The following is a 22486-nucleotide window of genomic DNA, read 5'->3' on the forward strand; positions in this document are numbered from 1 at the left end:
CAAAATGTTTAACACGTTATGCATGTACTTCCATGCTGATCCCGAATGAAATTCAGTTAGAAATGCTTGTTTCTTAAAGGCCAATGAAACCAATAAAAAGTTAAAATTCATCTTGCAGCTTATATCTGTCAAGTGATTAAAATGAACGCAATCCTCTTATATACAATTCGAAAGTAGGCATGCCATCAATCTTTTTCTACCTATCGGTTACTACATGTTTCATAAGCGTTATGTCAATTTTAATTGAGCTATTTCTAAAGCAGTTGTTAAACCGTATACATTTCAAAACGATCGTGCATGTATGGGGAAAAAGTACGGTGTAACGGTTCCCCTTTAAAAATGAACTCTTAAATTACGATCGAAGGATGATTTCGCTTATTTCGCAAAATGATTCGAACCTCTGCTGCCAATCGCACGTGTTCGAAGCACAGTGAAAGTAACCGAGCATCATTATCCTTTAGAATATAAACTGTGACGGAGGCAGTTGCAACCCTGAATTCCAAAAGAGACTCCATCATGAGCGGAACGACGACTTTCAGTTTGTGGCTTACACCCCTTGCACATGTTTCGATCTACAATAGTTTCATTGAAAATGTTACAATTAAGATAAATCGTCGAAAAATATGTAATGGTATGTCGTTTAATTTCCATCATCATACAGCGTGGAAATTATTATCATTGATAGACGTCAAATTATGTAAACAAACAATGCGAAAGAAGTATTGGATTGTTGTTAAAAAAATGTAACAGTTGAAAAAAATTAATTATGGTTAATCTAACTAATAGGCCATAGGACATGTATACGTGTAATTGAATAGAATGAACAGCGACGTATACTTACGTGCAGAATTAATAATGCCGTCTTAATTAAAGCTTCTAATATCCCAAGAATGAATGGAGATTTTCATTTCAAACAGTTCGCTTGAACTTTCACTCGAAAATGCGAAGTGCCATTGTGCGTATCTCACGGTCTTCGCTTGGCATGAAGATGGTGGCAGGGTCAACGGTATATACTTATTGGAAGTTGTGAAACTCGCGTTATTGCATGTTGTTTTCTCTGCTGATGTATTGATGGACCAATATAATAATAATATATACTTGCAGCAATTTTTGCTCGTGACCTAATGTTAGAGAAAATATTTTCAGTGGCATCCTTGTGTAACCTAGAAAGGACAAGAGGACTTACTTTCATTTTCTCCGCCAACTAAACCAGCTTGGTTTCCAAAACTTTGCGATTACTGTTTTCCTCATAAACGTCTCATCAAACATACATTTTTTTCATCGAATTTCATGAATGTTTATCTTGTCCAATAGCAGATAGTTATCAAGGTTGGAAAGAAAATTGATGATCAGAATCGCATCGAGTGTTTTTCTTTTTCTTATGCGACGAATGTTTCTTCGGAACGCAACAATCTTTTTTATCTACTTTCTTTAGAATAAGAATGGTTTCAGTATTAGAATTTATTCTTATTTTCTTCATGGTGAAAATTCCTTTGGGATTCATTTGCTTCATTAAGTAATAAAAACATGGTTTCACTCAATATTCACTTTCTTTGCACCGCGAAGATCTACAGAATTAAAAGAACGATGAGAAGTAGGACAACTTCGAAACGCATACTTGCATCGACCAATTTCTTCAACCACACCTTGACAAAGCGGATATTATTTCGAATCTCGTATTTAAACTTATCTCTTCGGAACAGAGAACCTGCCAATTTTCATATACATACAGCTTTTGACAAGCACATTATGTTCTTTACATAATACCACACTAATCATGGTTCTCTTCACTCTACGTAACACTTTATAATAAGAAGCTTCTCTGTTGACAACGTTTTTACTTATGACGGAAGCTTCCAGTTGCGGAGTAAGACTGATGCTACTTACGACGAAAATTTCTACTCCGTTACGACGATCCACGTAGAATTCAAGAGGTCACAAGTCGCGTTACTTCCGTGTCGTTCTAACAGTGTTGCGGAAGACGAAGATGGTACCGGTGAAAGGTATCAAATCGATAGTAAGCCACGAGCAGAATCTAAAGAAAGTCAAAGCAACTCTTATAAGCGATGGGGTCGAGTTGACGTAGTTACAGGACGACAAAACGTTTATAGTGTGCGGTTCGTTTACGATCTTCTTCCCACGTGTGGCCTTCCTGCTGCATTTCTCCGGTTCGTTGCATCTTTATCCACATTCTAAGCCGGTTAAATGCACTTCCAGGTTGAAGGTTCCAGTACACTTGCTTTTGGACGATCTGAACGGTTCCTTTTTTCTCTTCACTACAGAGTTTCCTTTATAAAAAGTTTGCAAAGAATTTGTCAGAAATTAAATAGGGGTGACACTATTCTTAAAAGGTTATACATAAAGGGGAAAGAAGTAGATTAATTATATTATTTCGTCAATAATCATGAAAAACAAAGTACCTGTTTCCTAAATTTGTTTTCTAAATTCTTAGAACTGATTACGAAAGAACCAGCCCAGGAGAAAGGAGTATAGACTATCGATGATCCATTCAGCAGATGAATTTGCTAAGTTTGGGGCACGATCGTAAATTACCAAATTGCCTTCATCAAACCGTGTCAAACGCTTCCGCCGTTTCCTGGAACTCTAACATTAATCAAATAACGGATCATAGTATATAATTTTTTACAAACTGCTAATGCTACGTCTCTGCTTGTTATCCATAAATTTCAATAATTATCGTATGATTAAATGATTGCTTCTAATTCAATAATCATTTGATGTTAATTCAGAGATTTCGAACGGAATTAAGAAGTTTGTCTTACCAAGTAAATCCTTTAAAGTAAAAGTATCCAAAATTATTCTCATAAATTTCCTTCGGTTCTCATAAATCAAACAGAAATAATTTGAATAGAAATATTTGAAGACCCATCAGAAAAATTTCTCTTCATATTCGATTCACCCATCTTCGGAGGATTCCCTACCTTCTTTTCCTCGATTTCTCTCGTTTTTACGCACGATTCTCGCTTCTTCTTTGCTTCGAGCGAAACAAAGCCGTAGTTTCACCGCGAAAAGAGGATCGGGCGGCGTTTCCGTGGCCCGCAAGCAAATTTCGCGAACCCACTGGGGGTCATTAATATTTTATACGGAACACGTCTGATAATTCTGTTCCCGTTCCTTGTTCACCGCAACTCTCACATTGCATCTATTCTTCGCTGTTCGATTGTGCAATTTGCGTGCGGTCTGTGCCTAGGATGATCCGGTTGTGCAACGGTACACGTTTAGTTGAAGGCGCGTGGATCCAAACAAAATTTTTTCTTTCATGTCTTCTCCTGAATATCTTCCCTATTGAGAGAAAACAATCACTGGACGATCGTACGTGTTGCCAGGAATCCGAATACGGCTATTAAGTTAAAATTGATCATGTAAATGGAATCAGTAGAGATTTTTGTACATTTTTCGACAAATAGGACAACTTGTTTGTATTGCAAGGTTAAAGAATGAATAATAATTATTAAAAATGATGAGACTAGAAAGGAACGAAAGTTTTAACGTAAGACGGTTTCTGCGCTTTCCCGGGATTATATGCAATTCGAAAATCTAGTAGCTAGCAATGATTGCATAAAACGTTTTGACTGTACTACCAGTGAAAGCAAACAGAGACGGAGCTATATAACATTCTCTCCTGTTCACAATGGAATACCAGCATTTAGGGAGTTGGTTTATCTGCATGGGTGTATGGTGCTAATTGAACTTCAATGCGTGCATTTAAATCTTCCTATTCTTCTGTCGCTTTCTCAAATTGCACCTATACTATGATTGCCATAAATCGAGATGACGGAAACCAATTTGAACTACGTTGAATTACCTTTAATTTAAAAAAAATAAAGTGCACTAGCATATCTACAAAAATACTGTTTCCCGAAATATTTTATAGTTCTATGTAACTTAGTAAAATTAGAGCAATGATATCCAATTACGTGGTGTATAACCGTTCGTGTAGAAAACACACGAAACGAACAAGCAATGAACAATGATACGAAAAAGTCCACGTCGCGCGTCTAGATCGCCGATGGCACCTAAATGCCCCTTTTACGTACAACAGACGAGCAAGACGCGGAGTTGACCCCCTCCAGAAGAAAGAAGAGTTCAGGATGTAACGCGGACCCCCATATAGCACCGCGGACGCACTCATGGTACCCCTCCTCGAAATGTGTCTATGCTTAGGGCAACTAGACGCTTAGACGGAGGAAACATTCGCTATAAAAGGCACCGGAGCCACCAGAAATTTGTCAGAAGAGTGACGAACTGTAACGAAAAAAAAAAGAAAAAAGGCGGCAGCCTTTGCCGTTCTTATCGTCTTCGTGCGACAATCCATTACCTGAGAAGATGAAGTCTAGCCTGGTCAGTGTCCAATATTTGTCACCATCTTATCTGCTCTTCGGATAACTCGTGTCCCACAAGTGTATCTGTGAAAAGAGTTGTGATACTTTATTGTTAATACACGCGAAGATGTGACAATAGAGATATTTGGGGCCCAATTGTGAATTAACGAACTTTGTTACCATAGAATTTGAAACAGGATAGTAGATCCATTTTTAAAGCTGCATCCTTTAGAAATAGGTCATGTGTCTTGGAACCACGTGTTGAAAGTACTGTAGGGTTGCAACGATTCGTTCTCGTGGTCGCAGTGTAATTTACTACAATCCTTTGTTTTATACTATTGACATCTCTAGCAAAAATTAACAATTTCTTTTTTAAATGAGATCAGTACATTAGTTATTATCTTAATGTCATGCTACTGGGCCGAAAAATCTTTTAAAATACTTCTTTGCAAGTCACGATCGAATCCGGCACATTGCGTCTATTTTCTAGGAGGCATTCTAAGTAGGTATTCCCGCCATTTCTCAATGTGCAGAAAGGAAAGTCGAGCAACGTGCTCGTGCCTCGAATGATCATCTCTTGTGAAACTGCATCAAAAATAGCCGAAACTCATTCACCTTCTTCGTCTAACCCATTTGTGGAGATTTATCCCCACGAAGAAACGAAATTTTTATCAGATCATCAATTTTGAAGTCCTTCTCATTTCACAAACTTTCCTCGGATTTTAAAACACTTCGTATCTGTTCCTCTTTAAGATATTAAGTTACATAGAGGCATCCAGAATCAGTGTCACACTTTTTCTTTTCTATCGGTAGATTAATGCCACGGCAACTTTCTATTGGTCCTCGACGTTTTCTGAAATTCGTACCTGACGACAGGTACTCATGCGTTTAAACAATTATCCGACTGTCGACTAATATAACTTGACGAGAGTAAATTATATAATTCTCTCTTGGCTGTTACTCTATTGGGCTGATCCAGTCCTTGATCTTGACGCTCAAGCTACTGCTTGAGAAAGCGGATATAACAGGAACGGAACTGATGAGCTGGTTCGCCAAAATTGCCGTTAGCCAAAATGAAAATGAACGTAAGTACACGTTTCGGGGTAAAAATGAAACTGGGCGGCTCACTTTCTTTTGATCCTCTTTGGAGTGTTAATGAACAGCCACAAGTTTCACGATCAGCCTCCTGTTTCGAGATTGGTAAAAGAAAAAAAATCAACCATCGTTGACCTCATTCGCGGACTTGTTTATACCCTCTTCGTTTGTTCGCACGCGGACACTTTCATTTTTGAGAGTTACATTCATAAAACAGTTGACAAGATATATTATTCATAACTTTTTTAAGCATCTGTAGGAAAAGTAGTCGGTTGTCTGTGTCAACCATCTTCTATAGAAATTACTCTTCTTGTCATTGTTCCTCTTGACATTTGAGTTTCATATGGAATTTTCCAAGGGTCAATATTCTGTCACATATAAGATAAATATTATTTCAATTTAATCTTTCAAATTTCGATACCAGTATATTTGTAATTAAATGTTCAATTTCTCAAAAAAAAAATCTGGGGCACTGTATACTTATTTAATGTTACAACAAAAAAGTAAAATTAGCAGTATCCTTCCACAAATACAAGTGTCTATGCCTTCGACGCTTATTAACGTATATATTTTTTGCAAGTATCATTTTATTGCGGAAAATGAAGTGTAATGTGTACTTGAACACTCGCGTGATGGATGTATGCGATGGAAAGGCGGATAAGGTGGGAAGGTCGAGCGAAATATAGATTGAAATCACTCTGTAATTATTAGTGTAATGCTCGTGTATGAGGTGCTACTTCACTTGGAATATAAAGGATTGTATCAATACCTGGTTGGGTGTCTGGTGACTGGCACTGTGTTACTGGGTAATTATACAGACGCTAGAGTCACCTAGATGACTAACGTGCCATGATCGATTCATTTACATTTCTACTTGTATGTATGGTCTTTTTTCCAACACATGATTCTTTGCATTGTTCCGTAAATAGATATCTGTTAGTTATAGTTGCTATAACTTTTATTACACGTGCATCATGGAACTAATAATTTGTAATTCTTTTGCAGTTATTCCTGTGTTGCTTCATTTTTGTTTCCGCTCTTGGAGACCCACTAAGGATAAAAAAAGAGTGAGTAAATAATATAATCATTAACTAATAAAACTTAAGTTTAAACCTAAATAAATTTTTAAATTGGGCTTAACGATATAAAATTTCAAATAAATAAATAATTAAAAATTTCAGAGCTCCACTAAGTCCACCTTCAAGTCAATATGGCCCACCGGCAACCTCTTACGGAGTTCCCAATGTAGGAAGCTCGTACAATGCGCCAGCTGATTCCTATGGTGCTCCACCATCGCCATCTTCTTCCTATGGCGCACCATCTTCCTCTTATGGCGCGCCTTCCTCTTCTTATGACGCACCTTCGTCTTCCTATGGTGCTCCATCAGGCACTGGTTCTCATGACACACCATCATCGTCTTATGGTGCCCCATCGTCCTCTTATGGCACACCATCCTCTTCTTATGGCATTCCATCAGGTCCGTCCTCTTCTTACAATGCTCCATCAGCTCCATCCTCTTCTTACGGCGCTCCATCGGGACCATCCTCTTCTTATGGAGCCCCATCAGGTCCATCTTCCTCTTACGGTGCACCATTGGACCATGGTTCCTTCGGTGGCGATCAAGGATACAGTAGTGGTGGATCCCTTGGTAATGACCACCATGGTGGATCTTATAGCGGAGGTAATGGCGCAAATGGAGGTGGTCATGGATCCTTTGGTGGTGACCACCATATAGAATCTTATAGCGGAGGAGGTGGCCTAGGTGGAGGTATAAGTGGAGGCGTAGGCGGTCATGGATCCTTCGGTGGTGATCACGGAGGTTCTTTCGGAGGAGATCATCACGGTGGAGGAGGTTTATCCACTTCCTATGGAGCTCCAGCCCAATCTTACGGTGCTCCAGCTCAATCCTATGGTCCTCCGGCTCAATCCTACGGACCACCGGCTCAACCTCAAGGGAGATGGGAGAAGAAACTGACATGGAAAGCGGAATGGAAGCAAATTTGGAAAACAGAGCAAAAACTGATCTGGAAGCAGGAATGGAAAAAAGTTCAAGTACCTGTGTGGAAGGAAGTTCAAGTGCCAGCATGGAAGGAAATCAAGGTACCAGTTTGGAAGAAGGTTCAGAAGCCCGTGTGGAAGGAGATTCAGGTACCAGTATGGAAGGAGGTCCAGGTACCCGCGTGGAAGAAAGTTTGGAAACCCGTCTGGAAGGAAGTGCAGGTCCCAATATGGAAAGAGGTTCAAGTTCCTGACTGGAAGAAGATTTGGGTTCCCGAATGGATCAAGGTCGGTATCCCCGGCGAACAATACGTTGGTAAGGACCATCACGGATGGCAGTATACTAGCCATGATCTCTGGAAGAAAAAACTTATCTGGAAACCCGTGTGGAAGAAAATTTGGAGGACGGAAAAGAAGCAAGCCTGGGTAAGCGAGAAGAAACTGGAGTGGAAAGCCGAGTGGAAACAGATCTGGAAGACAGAGAAGAAGCAGGTCTGGGTAACGGACAAGAAGCTAGTTTGGAAGGAGGAATCAGTCCAAGTTTGGGTGCCTGAAAAGAAACAGATTTGGGTCAACCAGAAAAAACAGGTATGGAAAGACGAATGGAAGAGTAAGTGGGTACCAGCTTGGAAGGACGTGCAGGTGCCAGCGTGGAAAAAGGTATGGAAGCCCGTTTGGGAGAAAGTTTGGGTGCCCGCGGAGCCCCACCACGACGAGCACCACGGCTACAAGTAAAATTCTTGTCGTGAGATCGTCGTTCGATCTTTCCTCTATTTGACGATAAAATGCGCGTGTATCGTTGTTAAGTTTTTTTTTTTTTTTTTGATAATATAGTCGTAACCAGAAGGGGTCAAAGGTGCGTGACGAGTTTTTTTCCTGTTGGGAAAGAAATGAGGACTCCATACGATTGTAAAATGTAGTAAAACAAATTTGCACGAATTCGCTACGGTGAAGAAGACTTTGTTCGTAACGGAAGGACGTGTCCTTAATAGAGTAAACAGATTAATCGTGGAAAATGTTTACGAAAGATGGCAAAGAAAGGTTTTCTTTGAAGAAAAATTTAGTAATTGAAATAGAAAGATTTAGACGATTCTACATTATTTTGTAGAGTGAAAGATGTTAATCCTTCTACTTGTACGCGTCGTGAGCGTAACACGTTGTGGCACATCATAACTACTCATGACATGTTAAAATGCAATTATTTTTCCACTTGTAAATAACGATTACCTACAGAGATATACACATACCAATATTTTTGTACGATGTTTGTGTATGGTACCCTAATAAAGTATACGTTTTTTTTATTTATGAATTCTTTCAGTTTCACATACGTGTGAATTCTAATTATTAATTACAAATTCTAATTCTCACAGTGTATTGAAAAAGATCCAATTTCTCTTCATATTAATTACCGATAATTTTAATTTAATAGAAATTTCTGTAGAATCTTAATATTTACTTTTGATACAGGTAAAGGTTCAAAGATCTTCCTTTTTGTTCCCAAGCGTGATATTAAATAGCATAGCTACCGGGAATCGTCTTGTAGACATTATTTCTAGATGAAAGCATCTGGCGGTTTCTAACAAACGAAAGGAAGAAGCGTCAGGGAGAGAGACGGAAGATGCTTTCTAGGGATAAGAAGAGATTCAAGAGAACTAGCACATCTCAGGGTCTCCAGGGTCGCGATTCACGTTCGTGACCTTTACTTTCTCCGTTCCTGCGCCTGTGACAACTCGCGTGGGATAAGAAATGCAAGCACCCTGAAAAAGACAATCGGCAAGACACGAAGATATCTGAAGTAGCACATCTAGTTAATTATTTTTTAATCTTTAGGAAATTTACTTACACATACATCACTGAAAGGCGACTACCGAGGTCTTTAAGTAGAAGAAGATTGAGGAAGGTGAAACATTTCATAAATGCTAACGCTTAATTGATCCGTCGTTGTAATGATCATAATGAGAAGAAAGTTTTTATAGGAACACAACAGAAATTAATTGTTTCTCTTAGATGGGTTAACCGGTCTGTTGATTCAAATTGATTTTACTTTTTGTGAAATGTTAGATGATTGAAAGGTTTCTCTTTCTGCTTTAAGAAGAAGCAGCCGATCCGCTTGATAGAATATATGAAATGGCTTATTTAATAGACATGTATAAAAATAATTATAGTTGAACGTCATTTTCGCAACGACAATCTTCACAATTTCATAACAACACTTTCAGATAGCCGAAAAATTCATTCATTTAAACCTAACTAACTATGTATATATAAAATATAAAAAATAACAATAAATACAAGTAAACTTTTTTATAAACTTTTGCTAACTCGTACGTGAAAACATGTAAAAAAATCTCTCATAAATATTACTATTTTCAAACCAAGGATTTGTTAATATATTCTCAATCATTATGTTGGAACCTACGTAATAGGTACTAAGAATGCGAAGCTCGAAAATAAATTTTACATGAAATAACGTAATATTTTAGAATTAAATATCACAATGAAACGCATCATCATATTGTAAAAAACTAATATAGCTTAGAAAAATGGTTAATTATATAAATATTTAGATACCGGTTTAAATACCTGATAGTTGGCCATAAAGGTGAGTGTAGTTTTATAGCTTTTTCATTACACTTCGATCTTAATAACAATCGTTCCTTACTTTCCTCCTCGCGATCTTACGATGATTTTAATTCCCGATAGTTCACACGTGTGGTTGGAAAAGATGAAGCCGGTTTTAAACATTCACTTGCGAATGGAAGCAGCTCATCTGAAAGCAGATGAAAAGTGCAATTAGTATACGGTACAAAAACAAATTTTGGAATCGTAGTATACAATGATTGCGGAATGAGCTCGAAGAAGAGCTCCGATTTGTGCGCTGTCAACTTCCCTGGACAGTGAAAGTTTCAAATCCGGTTCGTATATATCCTGCTTGCGTGCATTTAGAGCGTCAGAGTTCATACAGTCTTCTCAAGGTTGGGATCGAGTATTATGAACAAAAAAATTTGTTATATAAAACATAGAATTCTGTAACATGAACGATAACTTTAAAACAAATTTAAAAATATTATTTAATTAAAATATGCATCTCGTTAAAGTTTAAAAAGAGATAAGGTTGATACAGTACGTTTGCCAGGAGGTGAATTATTGCGAAAAAATTTGGAAAAGTATGGATCTTGACCAAATTTTGGAAAAAATCATTCTAGGGAAATGATTTTAGAAAACATGAATCTAACACAATTTCAAAATGGGTTTAAATAAGCTAAGAGAAAGAGGTAAATCCTGCAGAAATTTAAGAAATATTCAATTAAAAAATTGTTACATCAATGAATATTTCAAATGAAAATAATTTTATTTATTAACTAGATGCTTATATAATAGTTTTAAAATAAATTTGAATGGTGAATCAGATGTCCTTGCTTTCATAGTCTATTTGTTGTGAAGCAAAGCAACGAAAGCTGCTCATATTTTATGTATAACGCGACATGGGGACTTATACGACCACATTTATTACCCAATAGAAAGTGAAACGTTTATATTGGATTTGCGTCAATTAAGATCTAACAACATTTCCAGTATGGAATTAATGTCTCGTTTGCAAAAAGTCAAGCATATTACCACTAATGTAACAACTAAATATTATAATAATAGCATGCAACATTTAAGATTTCTCAAAAAATAAGGAACTTATTTAAACTATTTATATTATACTTAATTATTTTCCATTTCTAATTTATTGTTACTTTGTTTAATCTTTTCTTTCTTTTATTTTTTTGTAATGTTATATTTGATCATTGTTTCATGAAGAGACACAAACTGTCTGAAACTTTCTATTATAATGTACAATGTAATTGGTTCTGTTTGGTGCATGCACGGAATTACAATTATTATCGACGATTCTTCTGGATTTTTTCGTCGCGTCGATACATGGTCCGAGTGCTTCCTTCGAAAGATAAACATTAATGCCTTTTAATCATTGATCAATTTTCATAAGCTGCACAGAATGCGAAGAGGCATAAAAGTACAGTGTCATGATCTGCGTTTACTCGACACGAGGCCACTTTCACAAGAGTTGCCGTGATGAACGACGAGCAGGTGCACGCTCTTCCTTTGTCAGAATTTCTTTTATTATTTATAAGATTCCTGTTTTCTTACTGCTCGATTGTTACGAAATATGTGCGCACTTGTAGGTTTAGATACATCTTCCGATTTAAATATTTTAGAATCTGAGTTCTCGAGATTTAAAATTCCGCAAATCGAATATATTGGTTTTCAAAACTTTGGATATTTTTAAATTTGAATACCTCAGTTTTTAATTGCATCGAAATTTAAGAATACGGAAGCATAGATATGTTGATCTTGGATTTTTTAGATTTCAAATAATTTAATATTTGAGAGCTTAGGTGTCTCTAAGGAATTATATACATGTAACCTTACGTATCTCAAAATGTAGATATCTGAAAATCTTTGCCCCATCGATATGCCCAAAATGTTATTTTCCAAATCGTACCGATATCAACTGACATCTGATTCAAGTGGAGACTAAAAGAAAATTGTGAAGTACTTACATGAGCTGTTAGCTAGGTAATTAGGTTGTTTGCCTTTGCATCGCACGTAAGCTGATATCATCCGTAACATGAATGAAGCATATACAGGTCAATATATCAGATAATGATAGCATACTGCAGACCGTCTATTAGAAACGTAATTTCACCTAGATAACGCGCATCGCTGACCGCGAATTGAAGCAAATTTCACTTTCGAATTGGGATCAAATGCATCTTGCCGCGCAACTCGTATGGTGCAACAAGTTCGTGCTTAGTATTTGTTCCGCGATCGCTGCCGTCGCATTGATTTTCGCTATACACTTTTGTAAATACTAGCTAGACGATAATACATTACACCAATAGTTAAGCCAATGAACTTGAAGTGGAAATCACATACTTTTTAGTCAGCAACGATAAACTGCTGGGACACACAGGCTCCTAGAATATAGAAACAACAATACTATAACATCATTCATCAACGCAAGTTAATTGGTCGTAATATATAGATGATATTAATGTAGTCCGAGTTTAAACAAAATTTTTAGATTAAAAGTATTCGATCAATGGGCATTCCGTGACGTTAAATTGAACAGCCAATTAAACACTGAGATTTCACCTACCCAGCAAGGCACATCATTGATTACAGAGCCAAGTTTCACTTTCGAATTAGAATCGTCTTGAATGCATCGAGACATCGGTGCTCAAACGATGCGGCTGCAGCTCTCTATCCGTATGCACGTGTGTGCCGGAAATTCATGACTCCAACAACTCAAAAATTGCCTAAATATATCTCGACGAATAACTGAAATTCGTTACTTGAAATTTAAGTTTGGGAAATTCAAAGGCCTCTTTAAAACTAAAGAGATACTTACACAAATAATGAAACAAATTTCAGACACTCGCCTTGTGAATAGAATGTTAGAATATTATTTAGAATTAAAAAATTATTTATGGAATTTATTTATAAAAATTATTTAGAATTAGAATATTACTTATGGATTCGTATACAATTCGAAGATCCATGATTTCTGCTCGCTGCTTCTTAATTAGCTCGATTACGTTACAACATAGCAAACTTCTTGTTAGTTTCACCTGTACCCCAACAGGCTCCTAGCCTTCGATGCATCTTTAGCTCTCTATTCATTCGTTATAGCGGAAGCGTGCAGTTACCGGTATACAAGTCGAAATTTCATTTTTTTCTTATATGTTGTTCCTCGCTAAGGATATACGATACGACCATGACTTTCCCGTCGTGGAAATCGTTTGCTTCGTCTTGGAAGAAACAGGAAGGAGAAAACCAAGTCGCACGGCAAAAGGATATTCGTCTGAACTTAACGACCCCGTGAATATACGAGACATTTCCATTTTTGTAGCTATTCCTATTTTTCAGTGGCGTCGAATCCTGAAATTTATAGAAATTCTATTTTTTTTTGCGATACAATAAGTTTTTTGCTTTTATCTCTTTATCTGCATTTGCAGTAACATATACTATTGAAACTTTGAAACTTTTTATTCATGATCATAAAGTGTACAGTCATATGCCTTTTGTAGTCGACTATTTCCACTTTAGTTGTTGCTTTCTCACTTTACAATAATGTAAAAATTTTACTTTGATTTTTAATGATGTTCGGTTCTATAATCTAAAATATGTAATCATAGAAGTCACACATTAATTTATAATGATTCTTCAATACTGAAAACGTAAATTTTAATTAGACTTCTACTACTATTAAGAAAGGCTACGCTAATGGTTACCATTTTATCTATCCAGCTTCAATTGTGCCGCATTAAATGTCAAAGGGTAACGTAGAAATTCACTGAACGTGAACAGGAAAATTTATGTCTGTCATTGATGAATATCCACCGCAAATTTGATGTTCTTCTTGATTAATGATTATTCTGCAAGGGAAAAGTCCATGTTATGCATTAAGACCGTATATAATAACATAAAAAATGTAGAACCGTGAACTTTACCTTGAACTGTTAAAGTGAAATTCTTGTTACCTAACTGTAATAACAAGCTCAATGTGTAACACTTTATTTACCATTTTTCTATTTCTCGATACTTACGATACATATAAAGGAAGATATAAACATACGTTGGTGATTAACTGTAACATTAAGTAAGGCGATTTAACTGAACATTAAGTACGAGATATTTTAATCTCACTGGTGAAGGTCAGTGACGGGAGAAGATTTTACAAAATCGGAACTTACTCAAGCGTGTACTTGATTAACTAAGCACGATATTAATCAGGGTTCCTGCTCTCTGAGAACATTCCAGCGTTCGTGAAATAGCCACAATGTGTGAAAGCTAATCCCAACGATTAGCATGTCCTGACACTCTCCTTTGTCTTGGCGTTTGTCTCAGCAATTACGCTTTACACCTATGTACCATTATCTTTGTTCACTCTTGTATTTCAGTGTCACTCAAGGGGGTACCGTGAAAGAGGAAAATCCTCACGCCAGTTTCTGAAAATGTTAATGAACATTTATAGAGAGCGAAACATTTGGTTTGCAGTTTGTGCAGTACGGAGATGAAGCAAACCATAGGAATATTCTAAAACTCCATCGTAAGTTTTTCTATCACCCATATTTCTATTAGATACACATTTTACTCCCTGCAATTATATCGGCTTATCTAATACCAAGAGAGCAAGTACAAAACTATAGAACACCTTTCACTGAGCCTACCTACTTATTAATAGGAGCACCTCATCATGATTTCAAGAGGCGTTACAATTCGTAATGGAATGACGAGATAAACCAAGGTTCAGAGCAAGTCTGTTACATCAATCGCTTGTATTTGTTACTTTCACTGAACTTCCAGGCGCCAGAATTGGCGGATGTTGTTGAGCATTCGACGCGGATATTCCTTCACGTACAACTATCAGTCGACTAACTCCAAAATTTTACAACGTATAACTATAATTAGGCACGAAACAATGTTTTCATTGAATAACGTGTCTTGTACATATGTATTACTTATATATAACGATTAGCTAATGAGGTAATATTTGTTTGATGAATTTGTAGGGCATATGAACGTGCACGAACGCATGTATTCGTACGTGTATCTGACGACAAACGGTATGATATCACTTCAGACGCTTTCCATTCCTGTGAAATTACACAAACAAAAAGTCAATGAGAAACGAGAGGTTTTTGACATAAAAGGATGTAATTGCTCCTTGCACGAATTAATGACATAGCTAACACTTTATTTAGGTATCAAAAGAACTTAGGGTCGAGTACCTACAAGCATCTGACAAATGTGTTTCTAATTCTACTTAATTACACTTGTTGAAAACAAAGTCAGCTTTCATGTAAAAATTAAATTTTTTTAAACAATTTGGATTCTCTCACTTTATCAGGCGTAAAAGTATTTTTTCTACGATTAACTATAATTTACTTGTCGTTACCATGATTATTTAAGGAATGACATGTTTATGTCGTTTTCAGTCATTGGTAGAAAGTGAACTATCGTGCAACGAGAAGAAATCGTGGGCGAAGAGGATATGTATCGTGCATAAAATAGGAAGGATAAAACTTTCCTCTTGTATACTAAGTCGCACGTTCTTTCGATTATCGTCGGTTAGTCGAGATAGGAACACGCGTAGCTGAGAAGAAGAAATCACCAGCGGAGAAATTCGTTAAAGATTTAAACTGATTACTCATGACTTCATCGAGGCTGGCGGAAATATTCTCAACGAATCGATGCACAAGAAAAGTAGAATAACCTTTCATGGTGATAACTACCACTATAAGCAACTAACATTTGCTATTTTTTTTTCTTTTACCTTTCGTAACTATAACTTCGGACGTTTTTTGTTCCAACTGGTTAAAGAAGAAAACGAGAGGAAGACCTAGTTCCACTTCTGATAAGAACATAGCTAAAACACCGCTTCCACGAACGTGTTGCAATCTGTAATTTTTCGTGAACCTTTTTGTCAGGGTACGTAACCCAAATAACGAAGAAAAGACATTTCGAGGCTTAAGGTATCAGACGGGCCCCCTCGTGGGACGGGATAGTTAGAAAGCGGATCATAGGTACTCCATAAGTTGACCATTTGAAGTGCAAATAGAAATTTCTAGAATTTTTCAATCCTTTATTTACTATCGCACCTTTGAAATATTTCAAACGTCTCTCTATCTCTACTCATACGCGATACGACATGTCACATCATTTCTTCCTGCCACTTCCATTCTTCCTTCCTCTTTGCCTATGAAAACTGCTTCAAACTATTAGAAACTCTTATTACATCAATACTTCCGGTCGAAAGTTTCATTAAAACCAATTGGAAGTGTTCTTACCAACTGTGTCACGAATGGAAAATAGTAAATAAAACAGCGAATGGCATTACATGTGACGAACGGTTCTCGAAATTTTCCTAGCCGATAACTACTTATTTCACCCTTTGCTTTTTGCTTGATGACACGCAATTATGATAGATGAATATGACAGCGAGAAGTCAGACAATCCATAAGGAATTCGGGAAATCATGACTTTCAGTTTCCTACAGGGAAGCTGGATATGTTTTATTGGGTCAAAATAAAATACTCGTATCAGAAGGAAAGTATTCCGGATGCAAGAACAATAATACGTCGGAACAGATTGTTCCTTCATCCGGATTCGAAAATCTGGAGCGACTGACCAAATGGTATACGAACCGGAATAGCTGGAACATATTTTATAAGTTTCCATACACTTCTAGACGTCTACTTTCAGAGAGCGAAGAATTCACTTTCATCTCGCAAATGCGTGTATTTGTCGTAGTATCACGCGAGGATTTAGTCAGTTATCACTTTCAGTTCAGTTAATACAAAGCAAGCAGTACATTATGACCATGTTGTACCATAAGTTACTGTATGAGATGACTCGGATCAAATACAGTGGAAACGTGATTTTGGCGCGTTTAAAGTAAAATATGGACTTTATCTTCATAATCTGGTATATATATTCTATTAAATTTATTGGGATAGTACTCGAGTATGTAATTCGCAACGGTTGAAATTTTAAGGAGGATTGTCCGGGGGCACCACGAGCCATTGCCTTCGCATTACAAAGTTTCTTCCCACTTTAACGTGTACTTTCACCAGTGTTTGTGATTATGAGCTTTTCAAATAAAACGCACCGTTCGCCATAATCTGCGCGTGTTGTTCCGTTTCAAATGATTAAATCTTGCGAAACGTATCATATGAGAGATAGAAATAAATGAATACTTTTGTTTTTAAATTTATTCTCTTTTTAATATTAGGAATTTTCTCGGATTCTGTACTTATTTCTTATGCTTTCCGTCTACCTTGATACAAACATTTGATTACGTAAGCGATTACTAGACGTTACTACTTTGTCGCGTGACAAGTAATTAACATAATGAGTAATAAAAGGAACAGCACGAGTTTCATTCGGAAGTTAATTTACACGCGCCCGGATGAATGCGTAAATAGTAACAAAAGCGGTACGAGAAATCACACAAAATAGAGGAAATTTATTTTCATTCCACACTAGAGACAAACTAAGTATGCGCTAAACTACGATGATTGTGCCGCGCAGCAATAATAAGTTCCGCAATTTTCTGTAAGACATGTACTTTTCACTATTTATGAAAACTACATTCGTATTAATAGATGCTAAACTGCTATAAATTATGTCATAAATTTAAATTAAAAAACAAGAAATTTCTTCCCACGAAAACTGAAAACGCTCTCTTTCTTACAATCCTCCTTTCAATTTCTCCCATTAAAAAATTCCTACTCTTTTGTCCATTTACGTTACGAGTGAAATTGCTTTCCACTGGATCAAGTGCCAAAGTTTGATCTCCCATTGATCGGGTGCTTACCGACGCTCATCACCTGCGGACAGGATATGTGAAAGGAAAAGCGACAACGGTCCAGCCTCCGGGCCTTCCGGGTAAGAAATTAACTTAAGCGTGAAACGGACGGTCGTTCCGAATTCGATCGAGAGGAAGAATTCGCGTGAAACTCAATACGGCATGGTCGATTCTTCTCTCTCATTATAATCTGTTCCCCAGGTAATCTAGAGCACCAGGTATAACCTTGCTACATAACCTTGCCTTTCCATGAACTTCGCCTTTACTGGACAGAACCGCATAAATACCAAGAGAACGAAACCGTCAGGCTTGCTCGACAGGATCGCGTCCCCGATCACTTTCTCCGGAATGATGGCCCACCGTGGTATAAAGTAAGATCGCCAGCCTGGGCTCGTAGGAGGTGGACACTGACAAGGAAGAAGGAGAACGTTAGCGATGGAAAGAACTCACGCTCAAACTTTAAAAATAAATATACAAAGATTATGAAAATTATCGTCCCAATTTCTGAAGGAATGATTAATAATAGTAAATATGTAGTAATTGCTCCAGTAAAAATCTACAACAGTAATCTCGGTTATTAGTTGGGAATTTAAAGTAAATAGTTTTTATGTAGGATATTCTGGGACAGTTGTATACAATCTAGAAGAAAACTCGTCTACATTCAAAAATAAATAGAAAATGTGGAATTCAATTTTCATCCGAGATCTCATATCTGAAAAATCAAATTTAAAAGGTTAAACATGTATTGAATTGAATATGTGCGACTCAATCATGAGAAGATTATTCTAACATGCAAAAGAGGCTTCGATCTAAATCAAGAACCTAGAGAAAGAAATCAATGTGATCTTACCTGAAGTTTCAAAATATTTATATACAATGATCTGATTTGGTCAGCCAGTAGAAAAAGAACAAGTCGGGAGATCGGTCCCATCGCTAGTAAATCAAGTTACGGGCTTTTTGTAACGCTTGGCCGTCAGAACCCACCACAATCTTGGTCTCCTCCAACTATGTGGAGTGCCTCTTCCACCCGGGACGATTTTACCACCACCTTCACCACCTGACCCAGGCACACCACGGATTACCTTCCGACGCTGGGGGAGAATACGCGCCTATATAACTACGACGTTCCGCTGATTGGGCGAAGTAACTTACGTTTTCCTGCACTTAGGGAACAAGAGTACGCGGCCCGAGCCCGACGGGCGGCATTGCGAGAATTATGAGGATTCGCCCGGGATGCGCGGTCAGTTTTTATTTCAACATAAGTTTCGATTTGTTCTAATCATATTCATGAAGATTTTAAGTACCATTTTAAACGAGGTGGTTGTTCGGCTCGAGCGGTTTTGTTGTAGTAGAGGGTACACGTGGAATAATCGATTGTAGATTCAAAATTTATAATACCTTGAGCAAGTAGTGAGTGTTACAATCGAAGAATGGTGATCGACTACGGTTACTGAAATCGTTGCGCTTCAAGTAGTTGGTGAAGTATCGTAGATTACCATTTGATGATTGATCCAACACTGAATGCTCCAGGTATAGATTATTGGGCTAAAAGAATAGAAATTCATATCTTGATGTATAATAGCAGTATTAACTACATAAATCCATAATAAAATATTTAGTATTTTAGTAATACCTTCTTTTGCAAAGTTACTAAGTATATATATGTACGTCTGTATTTTTATGTATATATTTTTTTCTTCGGCAGTATATTTATTTCTTTACACTCACAGTTTGAAAGCAACAGTGGTCAGAACCGGAACTGTAATACTGTCGGTCACCATTGGTCGACAAACGTGTTACTTGATTATCGATCATCGACGAATTTCGAAAGTGACGTTCCATAAACGAACATCCGTTAAAAGTTATGTCTGGAACATTGCCATAAAAAAATAGAAATTTCTCCATCACTTGTATGTACATATTCACGTTCGAAGCTCTTATCGAGATCTAAATGATTATATTTATTATTATATTTACAGCGTAGAACTGAAAAATGCTAAAGATATACACTAACATCTCTGCAATTATTTTACTTACAGACTGCACTAGTAGTGCTACTGCAAGTCGTTTTTGCGGCGAGCAAAGCAGTACATCAGAATCAACTGCAGCAGCAAAAGTCTCAGCAACAAGTTCCGTGAGTACATCCTCCTGCATATTAAACCTACAAAATACAGAAATAAGTTAGATGTTGAAACTAATTTGTTTGTTACGCTATATTCGACTTCTTTACATTTCGATATTTTTGCATATCGCAGTTGAACCACAATTCTATATATATTAATTAATTAAAATCTCCTTCGAATAATTTGTTGGATAAATTAATATTGTACAATATTATTACATGCAGATATGGCACAGCGGCACAAAAGAGGTGGGGTAGTGACTTGGGAGGCCATAGCGGTGATTTGGGCACTGGCTATGCTGGAGATCTGGGTGGTCATGGTGGTGATCTAGGTGGTCACAGTGGAAATGTAGGTGGTTACGGTGATGATTATGGTGGCCACGGTAGCGACTTGGGTGATCACGGAGGGGATCTGAATGGTCACGGTAGTGACTTTGGCGGTAGTTTCGGTCATTCCGGAGGAGCCGCCGTTTCTGCAGGTATTGGTCATTCTGGCGGTGATGATGTTGGCAGTAGTTTTGGCCATTCTGGAAGTGGTAACATCGGCAATGGTTACGGTCATTCCGGTGGAGGTGACGTTGGTGCTGGATTCGGTCATTCCGGAGGCGGTGGAGGTGGTGTTGGATTTGGCCATTCCGGAGGCGGTGGAGGTGGTGCTGGATTTGGTCATTCCGGAGGCGGTGGAGGTGGTGCAGCGCTTGAAGAGCACCATGATGATTCTCACGATCACCACGATCATGGTTACTGGAAGAAAAAATTAATCTGGAAACCAGGATGGAAAAAGATCTGGAAGCCGGCGAAGAAACAAATTTGGAAGCCGGCGTGGAAAAAGATCTGGAAACCTATATGGGTACCAACACAGAAGGCAGTGTGGAAAGATATTCAAGTACCAGCTTGGAAAAAGATTTGGAAACCCGTGTGGAAGGAAATACAGGTCCCAGTGTGGAAGGAAATTCAGGTACCAGCCTGGAAAAAAATCTGGAAGCCTATCTGGAAGCCCATCAAGGTCCCAGCGTGGAAAGAAATACAGGTACCTGCATGGAAAAAGATCTGGAAGCCGGTTTGGAAGGAGATCCAAGTGCCAGCTTGGAAAGAAATTCAAGTCCCAGCCTGGAAGAAGATCTGGATCCCTGAATGGGTTAAGATTGGTATTCCTGGAGAACATTATCACGGTACTGATCACCATGGCTGGCAGTACACTAGTCATGACCTCTGGAAGAAGAAATTAATTTGGAAGCCATTATGGAAGAAGTACTGGAAACCAGCAAAAAAACAAATTTGGGTGCCGGACAAAAAGTTAGAATGGGTGGAAGCCTGGAAGCAGATTTGGAAACCAGCCAAGAAACAAATCTGGGTAGATGACAAGAAACTTATCTGGAAAGAAGAATGGAAACAAATTTGGAAACCATCCAAAAAACTTGTTTGGGTACCTGATAAAAAACTGGAATGGAAAGAAGCTTGGAAGCAAATATGGAAGACTGATAAAAAGCTCGAATGGATACCTGATAAGAAGTTAGCCTGGAAAGAGGCTTGGAAACAGATCTGGGTACCAGCTTGGAAAGAGATTTGGGTTCCAGCATGGAAGAAGATCTGGAAGCCAGTGTGGATATCGGAATGGTTCCCTGCGGAGGACCATCATCCTCATCACCACGGTTGGGAGGACCGAAAGGACTCTCAAACTCAAGGCTCTCAGATAGTTCCTTACAGTCCTGAATCTGCCTCGAAGCAGAATGGTCAAGAACAGCAGCAACAAGGTCAGGTCGCTAATAACAAAGTCAGGTGGGACAGATCGTCGAAAACTGAGGCCCCGTCCCTTAGCCGGGATCTTGTACCGCCGCCCGTGTCGAAGAACCAGAGTAGTCCGGTAGCCAATTTCGCGTTCCCCAAGCTCTGATCAAGCAGCACGCTTGTACAGAAATCTACCCTGACAGAGTATTGTAACATAAGTCGCTGTATATATTACCTTAGTTGTATATCAAATTATAGAGAGTTAAGTTTTTAGAGGATTAATCGACTGATTTATGGTCCTGACTCTAACGCGTTCTACGTTAATGTATATTTCCTTCTTTTCCTTTTTATACGATGTTATTGTTACCTTTCTTTGTTAACCGATGACGTTACAAATAAAGTTGATTAATATTTTGTTAAAACAACATTATTTTTATTCAGGCCTCTCATCATCTCATCTTATTCAAGTATATTACGCACAAAAGCGTTTCATAAAGGTTGTACTTATCTTCTTGACCAAAAGGAAATTACTGCAACTGAAAATTAAGTCATTACTAATACGTTGTTACTACCAGCAGTACTTGTTAATAATTTGTTAACACCTTTACATTACTATTTTTGTCTCGTCATACAAAGATTCACGCTCGACATGACGCAACGTGAGCACGTGATAGTTGCTGTGCTACTGTGAAACCAGTGAAAGTTTAGATCTGTTTATGGAAGGAAGTAGAGTCGCGTTGTTCGTGGGAGACCTCGACCGTGGAGAAAGTATCCGTGTACCCACACGTGTAAAAGCGCACACGCTATACGCACGCA

The 22486-nt window shown here is 37.8% G+C and overlaps 2 protein-coding genes and 5 long non-coding RNA genes across 7 annotated transcripts in view; 2 read left to right on the plus strand and 5 right to left on the minus strand.

Moving 5' to 3' along the window:
- Nucleotides 1–1459: 1459 nt before the first annotated feature.
- On the minus strand, nucleotides 1460–3274 carry LOC143430971 (uncharacterized). Its single transcript, XR_013102671.1, has 4 exons — nucleotides 2421–3274; nucleotides 1888–2288; nucleotides 1647–1820; nucleotides 1460–1568 (listed from the first exon to the last, which is right to left on the minus strand). It is a non-coding gene; the product is annotated as an uncharacterized LOC143430971 (long non-coding RNA).
- Nucleotides 3275–3438: 164 nt separating this feature from the next.
- On the minus strand, nucleotides 3439–4572 carry LOC143430963 (uncharacterized). Its single transcript, XR_013102670.1, has 3 exons — nucleotides 4340–4572; nucleotides 4055–4266; nucleotides 3439–3766 (listed from the first exon to the last, which is right to left on the minus strand). It is a non-coding gene; the product is annotated as an uncharacterized LOC143430963 (long non-coding RNA).
- A 1440-nt stretch (nucleotides 4573–6012) lies between these two features.
- Nucleotides 6013–22486, plus strand: part of LOC143430478 (uncharacterized) — a 64277-nt gene continuing 47803 nt past the window's right edge. Inside the window, exons 1-4 of the mRNA XM_076906788.1 lie at nucleotides 6013–6314; nucleotides 6444–6505; nucleotides 6620–6915; nucleotides 6946–8237. Of these exons, the coding sequence (XP_076762903.1) occupies nucleotides 6288–6314; nucleotides 6444–6505; nucleotides 6620–6915; nucleotides 6946–8171 (1611 nt within the window). The 5' untranslated portion in view covers nucleotides 6013–6287 and the 3' untranslated portion in view covers nucleotides 8172–8237. The remainder of the gene's footprint in view (nucleotides 6315–6443; nucleotides 6506–6619; nucleotides 6916–6945; nucleotides 8238–22486) is intronic.
- Nucleotides 10330–12375, minus strand: LOC143430978 (uncharacterized). Its single transcript, XR_013102672.1, has 3 exons — nucleotides 12144–12375; nucleotides 12008–12058; nucleotides 10330–10408 (listed from the first exon to the last, which is right to left on the minus strand). It is a non-coding gene; the product is annotated as an uncharacterized LOC143430978 (long non-coding RNA).
- Nucleotides 18070–19363, minus strand: LOC143430984 (uncharacterized). Its single transcript, XR_013102673.1, has 3 exons — nucleotides 19219–19363; nucleotides 18671–18911; nucleotides 18070–18227 (listed from the first exon to the last, which is right to left on the minus strand). It is a non-coding gene; the product is annotated as an uncharacterized LOC143430984 (long non-coding RNA).
- LOC143430422 (uncharacterized) lies at nucleotides 18912–22089 on the plus strand. The gene is made up of 4 exons (XM_076906710.1): nucleotides 18912–19060; nucleotides 19860–19954; nucleotides 20168–20556; nucleotides 20629–22089. Exons 1-4 carry the CDS (start codon nucleotides 19037–19039, stop codon nucleotides 21834–21836), a joined length of 1716 nt encoding a protein of 571 aa, XP_076762825.1. The 5' UTR covers nucleotides 18912–19036; the 3' UTR covers nucleotides 21837–22089.
- On the minus strand, nucleotides 19542–19962 carry LOC143431007 (uncharacterized). The gene is made up of 2 exons (XR_013102678.1): nucleotides 19858–19962; nucleotides 19542–19688 (listed from the first exon to the last, which is right to left on the minus strand). It is a non-coding gene; the product is annotated as an uncharacterized LOC143431007 (long non-coding RNA).

The sequence above is a fragment of the Xylocopa sonorina genome, chromosome 1 (genome assembly GCF_050948175.1).
Source record: "Xylocopa sonorina isolate GNS202 chromosome 1, iyXylSono1_principal, whole genome shotgun sequence".
In the NCBI taxonomy this organism is placed as follows: Eukaryota; Metazoa; Arthropoda; class Insecta; order Hymenoptera; family Apidae; genus Xylocopa; species Xylocopa sonorina.

What these genes read in the sequence shown, in the direction of transcription:
- LOC143430422 (XM_076906710.1), top strand. Translation starts at nt 19,037, where the DNA reads ATGAGGATTCGCCCGGGATGCGCG. An exon ending in AAGTCTCAGCAACAAGTTCC is followed by an intron (nt 19,955 to 20,167) that starts GTGAGTACATCC and finishes TATTACATGCAG; the next exon opens with ATATGGCACAGCGGCACAAA. An exon ending in TCATTCCGGAGGCGGTGGAG is followed by an intron (nt 20,557 to 20,628) that starts GTGGTGTTGGAT and finishes GAGGCGGTGGAG; the next exon opens with GTGGTGCAGCGCTTGAAGAG.